The 14,167-nt window shown below is 35.8% G+C and overlaps 1 protein-coding gene across 1 annotated transcript in view; it reads left to right on the top strand.

Annotated features, from left to right (window-relative positions):
* LOC137034906 (active breakpoint cluster region-related protein-like) overlaps positions 1-13,952 on the top strand; it is a 41,473-nt gene extending 27,521 nt beyond the window's left edge. Inside the window, exons 4-8 of the mRNA XM_067408145.1 lie at positions 4,958-5,097; positions 6,139-6,273; positions 6,424-6,529; positions 9,778-9,928; positions 12,540-13,952. Coding sequence (XP_067264246.1) covers positions 4,958-5,097; positions 6,139-6,273; positions 6,424-6,529; positions 9,778-9,928; positions 12,540-12,629 — 622 coding nt within the window. The 3' untranslated portion in view covers positions 12,630-13,952. The remainder of the gene's footprint in view (positions 1-4,957; positions 5,098-6,138; positions 6,274-6,423; positions 6,530-9,777; positions 9,929-12,539) is intronic.
* Positions 13,953-14,167: the final 215 nt, after the last annotated feature.

The raw sequence follows: 14,167 nt of genomic DNA, 5'->3' as shown, positions 1-14,167 counted from the left end.
GTTTTTTTGCAGCATGGGATAGTGCATAGTGCATTGTATTTCAGAAGGCACTATCCACTATCATAGCTGAAAATGGCCAGTTATGAACTTCACATATCTTGCAAAAGTCGTTTTAATACCCTCAGAGACCCTAAAGGGACCTTCCATCTCACTTCCCAATATTCCAGCCCAAATCATCACCCACCAGCTCCTTGCTGACATCGCAGTCTTGTTGGAACGTGGTGGCCATTCACCAACCATCCAGAAATCCATCCGTTTAGACCATCTACTGTAGTACAGCATTAGTCAGTGAATAAAACTATTTAAAAAATGAGTCTTCATGTATTTCTACACCCACTGTTAATGTTTCTCTTCGTGAGGTTTAATTAGTGGTGTCTAAAATGCATCTTTACGCACAACTGAGACACCAGGAGCTTCAAATACCTGTTTGCTGCTCAACATTGGCTTTTTTATAGCTGCCCTTTTAATACAATTAATTTTTTTGACAGGAACTTTCATTAATAAGCCTTTATCTGACCGAGTTCTGCTGTGCTCTAAATCACTCACAAATCTTATGATAATTTGATAATCTCCATTCAGTTTTCACAAAATATTAGTTGTTTTCATGCCTTTTGCACAACATTGCACCATCATGCTTCATGCAAAGATCTTTCTTCCTCCCCATATTGCATGAGAACTGTGACTTGCTTAATAATGTGGAACAACCTCTAAATAGGGTTTCCATAGACCTGGCAAATTATTTTGTCTGAGATTGATACCAGTTATCTAAAAAGACATGATATGTCACTTGCATAATAATTTGGAACGCAGTATATATATATATATATATATATATATGTATATATGTATATATGTATATATGTATATATATATATATATATATATATATATGTATATATGTATATATATATATATATATATATATATATATATATATATATATATATATATATATATACATTAGTATACATTACATTACATTACATTACATGTGTGTGTGTACCTGTAGATGTATATATACATACACACAAATACAGTCATGTTGAAAAAGTTAGGACACCCTATTGAATTCCATGGTTTCCGTATCAGGACATAATAAAAGATCATCTAGTGCTTGGCAGGTTGTAAAATTTGGAAAATAAAACCTTAGATGAACAACACCACATGACATATCACACCATGTCATTATTTATTCATCAAAAATAAAGCCAAGATGGAAAAACCGTGGGTGACAAAGTTAGGACACCCTATAATTCAATTGCCTGTAGATCCAATTTTAGCAGCAATAACTAAAAATAAATAAATGAAAAGTAATCATTTTACTTTATCAGAGGGACTTTATCAGTCCCTCACATTATTCTGGAGGAATTTCGGCCCATTCTTCTTTACAGTGTTGCTCCAGTTTAATGAGGTTTGTGGACATTTGTCTATGCACAGCTCTCGCCACAGATTTCAGTCGGGTTGATGGTCGACTCATTGACTTTAATGGCTACAAAACAAGCCTAAAATCATCAGCCTTATACCCGTATGCTTGACTTTTGGTATGAGATATTTGTGCTGATATGCTTTTTTGGTTTTCACCAAACTTGATGCTGTGCATTCTGGCCAAACATCTCCAGTTTGGTCTAATCTGTCCATAGAACAATCTGTCAGAAGTCTTGTGGTTTGTTCAGAAGCAACTTTGCAAACATAAGCCATGCTGCCTTGTTTTTTTTTTTTAGAGAGAAGAGGCTTTCTGCTGGAAACCCTTCCAAACATGCCATACTTGATCCGTCTTTGCAATTTCTCTGAGCATTACACGCTCTGATCTTGGAGTGAATTTGCCTGCACATCCATTCATGGGAAGATTGGTGTCTGTTTTGAATGTTTTCCAGTTGTGAATAATCTTCCTCACTGTAAATGATGGACTTCAAATTGTTTTGAAATGGCCTTGTAACTGTTCCCAGATTGATGGCTTCTCTAAGATCATTGCTAATATCCTTCTTCCTTGGCATTGTGTTAACACACATCTGAAGGCTCCAGACAGACAAACTGCCAGAACTTCAGCTTTTATAGAGGTGATAACACTTGCTGATGATCAATTAATCAAAGGTATTTGATTAGCAGTGCCTGAGTGTTACTTGCACTCTTAAATTACTATGTTTACACAGTAAGGGTGTGCTAAGTTTGTCACCCATGGCTTTTCCATTTTGGCTTTATTTTTGCTAAACAAATAATGACACTGTGATATGTCATGTGTTGTTGTTCATCTGAGGTTTTATTTTACAAATCTTAAGACCTGCCAAGGACCAGATATTTTATTATGCCCTGATACAGAAAACCATGGAATTCAATAGGATGACGTAACTTTTTCACATGATTATATATATACAGTTGCTGGTCATATAATTAGAATATCGTGAAAAATAATATTTTGAGATACTGAATTTTGGACTTTCATGAGTTGTATGCTTTAATCGTCAAAATAAATAAAAAATGATATATATTTATATATTATTACTATATATTCTATATATATTCTAGAATATATGAAAGTTTCATTTTTAAAAATAATTTACAATAAAAAAATTAGCTTTTTCACGATATTCTAATTATATGACCAGCACCTGTATATTGTCAAGTGAATCCTCACTATTTTGCAAAGTGCTCAGTGTGCAGAACTCTCCCACTTAAACAAAAGGCCCAATAAAATAAGAATTCAACTGGACTTTACTCATTGACCACACTTTTGCTCTCTTTTTTTCTTTTTCTTTTTGAAAGCTTGATGCAGTGTTCATTCAGTCAATCAGTCAAGTGAAAAACCTTTAAACACAAATACAAACACCACTTTAAGAGCAGTCAAATACAAACAGAATTTAGCGCAAACAGGATTTAAATGCTCGATTATAAATTTGGAGTGTCTATTTACTCTAAGTGCAAATAGCTGCTTTTGTTGGCAAATTTTATTTACACTAGCTCTGCCCACCAATGTCTGGTTGGGCCACTCAAGTTTTAAATAAAGACGCATGGAAATTAATGTCTTCGGTGGTGCAGCAGTAGTGAGTGAGGCTCGTAGACCTGGCTTTTAATGCGATCGAAACGGGTTCGAATCCCCTTTTGCCAAGCTCAAAGTATAAAGTTTTGCCAATATAAAGTATAGATAGCATCTAATTACTATTTACTGTTATTGAAAAGAACTGATACTTTTACATGGTGTAAATAGAATCTATTGCTATTTACACTTAGTGTAAAGAAAATGCTGATATTGTCAGTTAGTGTAAATAGAATATATTGCTTTTTTCACTTAGCGTAAATAGCATCTACAGTTATTTGCACTTAGTGTAAATAGCATATTTTCTTAGTGATAGATGCTATTTTTACTGTGTATATAGCATCTATTGCAAATAGCTGCTGCCTTTTAAATTACCACAAAGAAGACCATGTAAGTAGGCAGCAGATATTCAAACATTTACACAGAAAATACACTGTTTTTAAACGGGTGATTTAATGATTTTAAACATTTGCCTTTCAAACTTTTAATCTGAATATATTTTATATAAAACTTGACATTCATCCACAACCCAGTAATGTCTAAATACACCCTGATAATGATATAATGTGCAATACAAAAATCATACAAGAAAAATAAAAAAGTATGAAAGCTCTCTGGCTACTTCTTCAATGATTGTAGTAGGCTTAATTCTTAATTCTGGAGTTTTACTCCAGTGTAAATAATGGCAAGTTTGCAGTGCTTACTTTCCAGTCCCGCTTTCTGTTGCTGCTCTGCATTGAGTCAGTGTCTACCCTGCTAATTAGCAGATCAACTTCATCTGGTGCATACTGCATACTGGTTGGTACATTCTGGCTAGGAGGGGTGAGGCCAGCAGTTTGTCACCACACACACACACACACACACACACACACACACAATAAATTATATATATATATATATAACCAGGTTCTTGCTATTGCTCAAGTGTAAGGGGAGGTCACTAAATACTTGCCACTTTGGCCTATAGAAGTTTTTTTTTTTTTTTGGGGGGGGGGTGGGGGGATCTATTTTTTAATACGGCATACTGTATTTTCTGGTTATATTCTAATAATGAGACTGAGATTACTGGTCATTACTATTTCTAAAACAACAGAACAACATTTGGTGGCCTGAGACTTTTGCACAGTACTCTCTGTGTGTGTGTGTGTGTGTGTGTGTGTGTGTGTGTGTGTGTGTGTGTGTGTGTGTGTGTGTGTGTGTGTGTGTGTGTGTGTGTGTGTGTGTGCACTCAAGCACTTTATACATTATAGATTGTTTCACAGCAGCTTCACAATAGTAAGAAATTTGAATTCTGCTGTAAAGCATCTCTAACAAATATAGTGTCAATATACAGCCCAAGTTTTACTACACAAAAATACCATTTTTAGAATAGTTAAAATAGTTTTGAATTATGTGTTTGCTTTTGAAATGATGTGACACATTTTGCATATTGTGTCTGTGTTTTGTGGTTTTGTATGTAGAGTTTAGAGAATGGAGCCATAGTTTCAAAAAGTGTGTGCAATTTGATAAAAATGTCGGAACTGGACCTTCCTGTGAAAATGACGGACTTCTCCAATTATTAGTGCACTTAAACTTCACCCCTGCAAGATCTGCTTTCATTTTTGTGGATACTGCATCTCAAAATACAATCAACAACCGATGGATAGAAGTCCCCAGCCTGATTTTTTTTTTTTTATTTGATAATTCGTTATGCTCAGATGCATGTCACAATTTGGACAAAAAGATTTGTTGTTACTCCAGTTGCATTGCATCTTTAACATTCAAAATATAAAACTATTTAAAAGTATAAAATGACAGATGGAAATGCCTTTTTATGATAGTTTAGCCTTAATGAACAGCAATATTTTGCATTCATAAAAAGTTTGCACAGTTGCTCTCTGTATGTTTACATCATGTACATTGGTTTTGCCTGTTGTTATTCCTCAGGCGAGAACGATCCAAGGTGCCTTACATTGTGCGGCAGTGCATTGAGGAGGTGGAGAAGAGAGGTATTGATGAAGTGGGCATTTACAGGATCTCTGGAGTGGCCACAGACATCCAGGCTCTCAAAGCTGCGTTTGACGCCAGTAAGAGTCCATTACACTTCACACGCTCAAACTAGGGTATGACGGTAACGGTACACAAAACTGACGGTTGAGTACGTACCACGATTTTGAAGTCACGGTTCAGTATGGGTTTGGTACAGCAGGGGGAGAAAACTAAACATAAAATTGCTTTTTTTTTTAATTAATTTTTTTCAATTAAACAGTGGTTTACTGAAAAAAATGTGTGTCTGTCTTTAGATAAATTCAAATTCTAAGTTTATTAAGGATAAAAAAAATCTATCTCTGCTAATGCTATTAAACTATAAAGAGAGCCCTTATATGCTATAATATTAAATGTCACAATTAACAACAGAGCCCAAACTATTAAATTCGGTTGCTAATCAACACTCAAACAAAAAATTGTATGCAAACATGTAAATTGCATATAAGTCAGTTTTTACTCTTTTTCAATTCTTTTTCTCAGTTTTTACAATTCTTTGTTGAAATATAATCATATAGACAAATCTGTCATGAAAACAAGTTATGACAGCCACTATTTAAACATTAATTAATCAAGACATCACTAACAGGTTAAGTAAATTTTAATAAATATATAAGGCTAATATACAGTAGTGCATTTATTTAGCAGAACAGTATGCATCAGTATTGCACACACAGTGGCTTTAATCTGGTGCAAAACAGATCCCTTCCCTGATTTTTCTCCATTTGTGTATTTTTAATACATTGTATATTTTGCTTTTCATGATTTCCCATCAGTCTCTTTTCACTGTTTTCTCTCTCTTTGGTTATGTGAGGTCTGTGTATTGAGTCTAAAAACAGCAACAGTGTTGTGGGAAAGGCCATCCAGAGGTCTGACCCCCTCCAGCTGTCAGCTGGCTCAATAAATACACACACAGAGTCTGTAGGGAGTATCCAGAGCCGTACCTTCAGCTAGCATACATGTGTTACTTAGTATTATGTCATATGTCATGCCAGGAGCTTATAACTCAAGCCTGCATGACTGTTTCCTGCAGCATTTGTTATGGTGGCAAATCATGTACTCTTTTTTTCTCTCTCTCTCAGATACCAAAGATATCCTGATGATGCTAAGTGATATGGACATTAATGCTATAGCAGGGACACTGAAATTGTATTTCAGGGAGCTGCCAGAACCTCTTCTCACAGACCGGCTGTACCCAGCCTTCATGGAGGGCATTGGTATTTTCATCTTTGATCTCGTTTACATTTATTGTTTCAACATCTTAAGATTATTAAAACATAATTACAGTGTGATATGTAGCAAATAGGGTAATTTCAAATGCATATGATTGAGGTGTGATAACATCATCACACTCCTCTTTATTACAGCTCTATCAGATCCTGCAGCAAAAGAAAACTGCATGATGCATCTGCTGAGGTCACTTCCAGACCCGAATCTCATCACATTCCTCACCCTACTGGAACACCTGAAGAGGTAAGAGTGCACATACAGTGTTTCTTGAGCAGCAAATAAGCATATTAAAATGATTTCTAAAGGATCTTGTGACACTGAATAAATTACAGTTTTAGCACGACAAAATATATTAAAATAGAAAAACTGTTTTTTTAATTGTAATAATATTTCACAATATTACTGTTTTCACTGTTTTTAACAAATAAATGCAGTTTGGGTGAGTATAAGAATTTTTTTTCAAAAACATTAAATAATCTTACCGACCCAAACTTTTATATTGGCTTGTGCCTATGTTTTTGAATCATAAATCTATAACCTTATCACAGTCCATTAAACACAGCAATATTCAATGAATTTACTCCATGAGGTCAAACCTAAGGGAGGTAAGGATTAAATGTTGTTTTCAGTGACTCTTTAAATGGGACCTATTGTGCCCCTTTTACAAGATGTAAAATGTCTCTGATGTCCCTAGAGTGTGTATGTGAAATTTTAGCTCAAAATACCCCACAGATAATTTTTTATAGCATGTTAAAATTGCCACTTTTTGGGGTTGAGCAAAAACGCGCCGCTTCAGTGAGTTCCCTTTAAATGCCTTAGAGGGTGGATGTCAGAAACTGTGAATATATGCTGCATGGAGATAGAACAGGTATAGTTTAGTTTAATTACGGTTATAACTTATATTATATTATATTATACAAGCCAGTTTACAGAGTTTTATAATGTTTATTGTGCTTCACACAAAATATGAAGCGTCTGTTTTCACTCTAGAAAATCACTGTAAGAGCTTAAAACACAGTGCAAGTGTACATTAAAATCATATCCATAATCTCTCTCTCTCTCTCTCTCTCTCTCTCTCTCTCCCTTGCATTATCATCAACATACATAGTGAAGTACACAGAAACACTCTTTACACCTAACAGTAAACAAATATATAAAGACCTTATGCCTTTTCGGGTGGTGCTTTATAAACTGGTAAACTTTATATCTGTAAATCAACTATGAGAATAAAGTGCTCTCACCTTCATTACTGCCGTATCCAGTATCACTCTGAAGACTGTAAGCTGGATCTCGAACAGTTACTGATCTATCCTTAAGTAACAACTTTTTAGCACAACCTCTGTTTTGTATTGTTCCTTTGTATTGGCATTCATTCACAAAGCAGTCCGGTGTGAAATGATTCACGCAGACATAAACGAATTTCGGTAGAGTTGAGGGGAGCATTTTCTTTGAAAACTAAATGAATCCACCTTGTCTTCAGCGGCTCAGATTTAGGGAGTAAATGGAGAGAGCTATGTGGATTAATCCATCCAGCTACAGAGCAACCAAAACGCTTGGGAGACGTTCTCGTCAGTGCAGCAATGGCGTGTAAACTCGCTGTGAACTCGCTCAGGGCGGTTCTATGTTAAAACCGAAGTGTCAACATTCGTGGGCAGGGCCTGTGGCTAATGTGACGTCCCACTGCAAGGGATCTGGAAACGGCTTGTTCTGAAACACTGCTTATCATTTATGGGGATTAAAAAAGTGGTTGGATTTTTTATCATTATAGGTTGGTTGTGTACACACACTGCCAACACACATTTATGTCCAAACACCATGCAAAAGTGATTTTTGCATAATAGGTCCCCTTTAAAGCCAGCAGCTTCATATGAACAGCTGTTCAGTCTCCATCACAAATACCCAGGGTTGTGTTTTATTTTAGTATTATTAAACACTGTCACAAATAATCTCTATGGAGGCATTATTGCCAACTCTAACTGCTGCCCATTAACACATCACAGTCACTCCACATTATCAACACTGCTCACTGTAGACACCTTCTGGCCAACTCTATACATCACACTTGAGCTACAGTGCATGTGTAACAGGGACGACAGAATAAGAGGTGAGTGTATTTAACCCAACAGAGGTTAAATAAGGCCTAGGTTCGGCTCTGGGAGGATTTAAATGAGAAGTTTGGGCCAAATTTAAATTCAAGCAATTAACAGCCGGCAAATTTATTACAAAGACTCAAAAACTTTGAGTGAACAATTCTTCACAATGTACACGAAATCACAATTGTCCAGTTTCCACTCAACAAGAATGTGAAGTCAAGGAAAAAAATAAAATAAAACAAAAAGTCTCAATAGTCCTTCTGGATTCCTTGTATGTATGTGTGTGTGTGTGTGTGTAAAATACTCAAATGTCCATTGTGTATAAAGGCCTTTTTTTGTGTTTTCTACCCGGGTAGTGTGTATGTGCTTAGCTCTCAGTTCGGATCCGTGTTGAATCACGATGATTCTTTTGAATCTTAGATCAGGGTCTGGCTCGCCGTTCAAAGGTAAATCACTCAATCAGAATCAGCATGCAAAAAAAAACCAATCTGCACAAAACAATGCAGTCACATTAAACATCTCTAAATGTCAACAATTTCTACACCGAGATTTACTGTCAGCTGCACAAAATATCTGTGAGTACAAATGTTAATCTAACATGTGAACACACGTGCACATAAGCATGCTTAAACACATAAAAGTGCTTAAATATACAAAATATCTGGTTGTACAACACCTTTTTTTCCATTTGTTGCAGTTACATACTCATGGATGATGCAATCATTTAACTAAAACAGTTAAACTAACGTTGTACACGAATTAATTAACTCTATGCCAATTTGGCCTTTTAAACATACAAAAATACTTTCTAAAACATCATATATAACTCTGATTGGTTTTTAGGACATATAAAGAGAAAGATAAATGTCAATTTGAATGTCAAAGTAATGCATAAACAAGCAAAACTCACCAGAGTTCTCGTAAAAGAAAAACCAGTAATCAAAAGCATTGACCGGCATTTTTTTCCTCAGTAACAGGATGAATTAGTAACCTAAATGATTAATAACATTCTTTATAAAAGAATATACACATAAAAACGAAGAAAAATATCAAAATTGAATCATTTGTGCAATCTCATGCTAACCTCGTGCGTGCATGTTCAGCTGGCTTCTTCATCTGAATTTAATATAAATCGACTCTCAACATGCTGCGGAGTTAACCGCCCTCTAGTGGTTAATCACAGTACTGCACCAAAGATACCGGTTTCTTTTTGTAGTATACAAATCAAAAGTAGCTAAAAATAGATTTACTGTAGAACAAAAACAAGTAAAATAAAAAATATGAATGTACAATTCAAAGGGGTTACACATGTGTTGAGTCATCATAAACTGTGAAATTTTCAACTTGATGATTGCATGAGATGTGACAGTATTGATGTTTAATTTCCTCTCATTTCAGGGTGGCAGAGAAGGAACCGGTCAATAAGATGTCTCTGCATAATTTGGCCACAGTGTTTGGCCCCACTCTGCTGAGACCCTCAGAGTCAGAGAGCAGTAAGGCCCACATCACGCTGGCCTCTGACATCTGGTCACATGATGTCATGGCACAGGTCAGTCCTGACTTACACAGTGAATCCTGTCAAGAGTTTTACAGTGTCTGGAAATTACTTGAGAAATTTTGCCCAGTATGGATAGAATATCACTATAATGCTTGGGGTCGGCAACTTATGGCACACATGGTATATTCGCTGACACATGAGCAAAAGCGAGAGAGGTGTATGTATTTCATTCAGATAAAGTACCTTGCATACAGATCTACATTTTGAGGTAATCATTCCTCATAGTAACACAGCTTGTTTTATTAAGTTAGGAGTTATAAACAAAAAAAAATACTATTAAAGTGTGAGAATTAAACTGCGCAAGTAAATGAAAGCATGCAGCTCTGGTAAACCATAGTGTGACCGCTGCACATCACACACACACAAGTTACTCAGTGACAGCTTACAGCTTGGTCTGCTGTACATAGTCAATGCTATAAATTTCAGAGATATTCAACCAAGTAATTTGAATCCTATTAAACATTCCATACACATCAAATTGACTGTGATGCATGTGGAAACTCTATTCAATGCATACCTCATCACTTCATGTGTTTTCTCTGATTGGATAGCTATCCAATTGTGAAAAGACCGAAAGAGTGGGCATTTTTCCACATTCCAGCTGAAACTTGACAAAATGCATCTGGTTGTTAAAGCCACAAATGTACATTTTACTCCTCCTAAAATGGTAAAAATGAAACATGCAAGAGTGTTATAATTGCTCACGGTACCCAGATATGACAGCACTACAACAGCACACATTGCCAGAGAGGAGTAGCTGAGCATCTCTTCAGCAAGCTGACATGCAAATTGCCGCAAATGAAACAAGTGAAATTTCAAATGAAAGTTCACCGTCACATCCTGAAGCTCATCATACAGTCTTTTATTAACTAGATCCTCTGCAAACAAGTCTTTTGTGAACCTATGTGCAGTTTATTAACTTGAACAACGTGAACAAATTACAAAACAAAGATGTGTCATGGCTTGCCGTGGCTTGGCATAAACAAAACAACAAACTCGTCTTTGTTCTGTTAGTTCTGTGAAAAAGAAAACATTAAAATAAATGTTTTAAAAAAAAAAAACTCACCAACAGTGGTTACAAGGACAATACTAGACCAAGAACAATGGCAAACATGAGGGCTTAAAGACACAGACACTCATGACGTAACAAGACATACCTGAAAGCAATGATTAAACCAATGACCCAATGACAACCTAACACATGAGAACAAGGGAATCACATGGGGACATGGGAAACACATGGCACATGACAACAGGGAGCAGATGGCAAATCTGGAAACAAAGCAATGAAAAACATAACAATAAGACATGACTAATAAATATTAAACAAAACCCAACACCATTCGTGACATCTTTATTAATAGTAGTGACAGTTATCTTACCAGTGATGCTGCCACTCTCTCTCTCCAATCAAAACACTATTTTTATGTTAGCCATTATGAATATTTAAAATATGTTTGCGTATTTATACGTTTCTCACAGTTGTGGCACAGTTATTAAGCTTAGAAAAAAGCGGCACTTCATGACAAAAGGGTTGTGACTCCTGGATGTCTTTAAAAGTTTGAAGATGCACATCAGCACTCTGTTTATAGCTTTCAATGTATCATTATTACAGTTGTAGTATATCCATCATCCTGATTTTCATACTGTAATAACACACTGACCCCAGGCCATCTTCAGCTCACACGTTTATTAATGCAGCCAAATAAACCAGCGTATTTACAGTGTCAGTGGAACTGAAGAGACACTTTGACTGTTTTTGCCTTTTGGTTTGTGCATGACATATCTGAAACTGAGCAATCTGCCTGAGCCAAAAATCATAACCAGCCATGACATGAGAAGTTTCCATCGTTAAGCAATTTTTCTGTCCACACTGAAAGCACAGTGCACACAGACAATCGAATCACATTTTTTCCGTTTTTTTCTTTTTCCCTTTTCTTTTTTTTTTTTTTTTTTTTTTTTTTTTTTGGCCCAGTAGTGTTTATTTATATTAGTCTTAATATAATATATTAATAATAATTAATATTATTGTTATTACTACTATTATTGTTTTTGTTATTGTTATTTAAAGTTTGGAAGTGGAACTCATACGCTGTCATAATTTTATTATTATTATTAATACTACTGTTATTATTAGTTCAAGCACACATACATGTTAGTAACATACACTCTCAGTGCAGAAAGTGATTAAAGTGCTTGAGTAGAAGGTGCTTAAAGTGCTTGAAGTACTTGACTGGCTTTTTGAAATTTAAGTCCTGGAAAAACCTTGAAAACAGCCATATTTATGAAAAGTTACTTGAAAGGGGATTGAATTATCGAAAGACTAAATTTCCTTGTTTACAACCTGGTCTTCTAACTCACTCTTAAAGCCAGTCCCTTGTTATACCCATCATTAACGTACAGACCTTTTCTCAATACCTAGTATGCCAATAACTTTTAATATAAAATTCTTAACAAATAAATTATATTTTTGCAATGTAATTAGTTACAATCAAATGCTGTAGGACAATTTAAGACAATACCTAATTGCATGGTTGAGATTGTTTGTGTCAGGATAGTATAATCATTGTGTCACATCCTCTGTCTTCCTCCTCTTTCACAGGTTCAGGTATTGCTGTACTACCTGCAGCATCCACCCATATCCTTCGCTGAGCTGAAGAAGAATACACTCTATTTCTCAACTGACGTCTAACCCACAAGTCCTTTTTCTCAAATGTATTTTTTTCTGTACAAAGCCAATGGTACAGTGGGGAGACACAGAGAGACTGTGCCTGCTCTCCCCTGCATTAGTTGTCTCCAGTTATTTTCATGTGTAAAAGGGGCTTAAGCTTCGCTCCAGCATGGAATTGCAGCGAGAGCAGTGTGATCTGGAGCGACCCCAGGATTCGGCATCACATTAAAGAAATGTTGCACTTATCACACAGGAGTTCTGCCAAACACAAACACACTTCCTAACATATCAAACACCTTGTTTACCATCCCATCCGAAGGTTAGTGTCTTGGGATGTTGGTTCGTCAGAGTTGCAGATGCATGCAAGGATGGCTGCATCTGTTGTGGCGGCGACTCCTAAAGCCCAGTTCAGTGATCCCGGGACTGAAAGTGAACTGCAATTGCTCTCTTTCCTGAAGAGATATTCTAATAAACATCAGCATTTCCATGTTTTATAAATATTATTTGTTTTTGTTTTGTTTCATAATTTTGTGCATGTGTTACGAGGGCAGTGAGCTGTGAGAGAGAGAAAGAGAGAGAAGCAAATGCATTTGTTCAAAATAAAATCTCATGCTCCAAGTGTTTCCTTATGGGCAAAACATTGAAATCCCAGACCTTCCTTTTCCAAGAGCATCCAGGACAAAAATTGCCCTTTCTATTATGAATATATACTGTTAATTGTGCCTGTACAGTCTAGTACACATTGAGACTCTATGGAGTCCTTCGTTTGCATTTTTTGATCTATTCATTTTAACTGTTGGTATAGGCTTGATTATACTTTAGAAGAGAGAAACTAACAGTTAAATCAGCCAGCTTTTTGGACAAGTCATGATATGCAATGTACTGAAATTATACTTGGAAAATGCAAAACTTTGTCTTGATTTAGGGAAACATAAGGTAACATTGTTAATGTCACCTTTGCAATTTGAAGTGTCTGGTGATGCTTCGGTGTATTCTGTAGAAAGATCTTTCTTAATGCCCTTTTTGCATGTTCTGCTTGTCAGATAAAAATGGGCAGGTAACCCAAAGGTTCATTTTTGTATTTTGAATTTATTTAATTATTATTGTTATTTTTACTTCACTGCTGAAGGCCACTGGCAGAGTGGAGAGAAAAACAAAACAACTTTTCTGCTATAAATCCAGTGATGTACTTCGTAAGCACTGTTAGATTGCAAACTATCTGATATTTTAATATAATATTAAAAGAAAATTAAAAACTGGTGTATTTTATTTCTGTTGAAAAGATATTGAGTGTACTTGCTGTATTAACAAGGGTTATGTTGATGTGATTACCCCCCCCCCCCCCCCCCCCCCCCCCCCCCGTTTTGAGTAAAATGAATAAAATTGTACCTTGAGCACCGCATGTTTTTTGTTTTATTAAAAGGTAACCTATTTATATGATAACCTATTTATATGATACCTACAGTGGCCGAGAGTGTTTGACAAAACACATGCTGCATAAGTTCACAATGCACCCACATACAGAAACGCGCTGCAAAAGTTCAAAACACAACCAAATA

Source organism: Chanodichthys erythropterus, chromosome 13 (genome assembly GCF_024489055.1).
Source record: "Chanodichthys erythropterus isolate Z2021 chromosome 13, ASM2448905v1, whole genome shotgun sequence".
In the NCBI taxonomy this organism is placed as follows: domain Eukaryota; kingdom Metazoa; phylum Chordata; class Actinopteri; order Cypriniformes; family Xenocyprididae; genus Chanodichthys; species Chanodichthys erythropterus.
The sequence above is the reverse complement of the archived record's forward strand: the minus strand, read 5'-3'. Positions and strand labels throughout refer to the sequence as shown.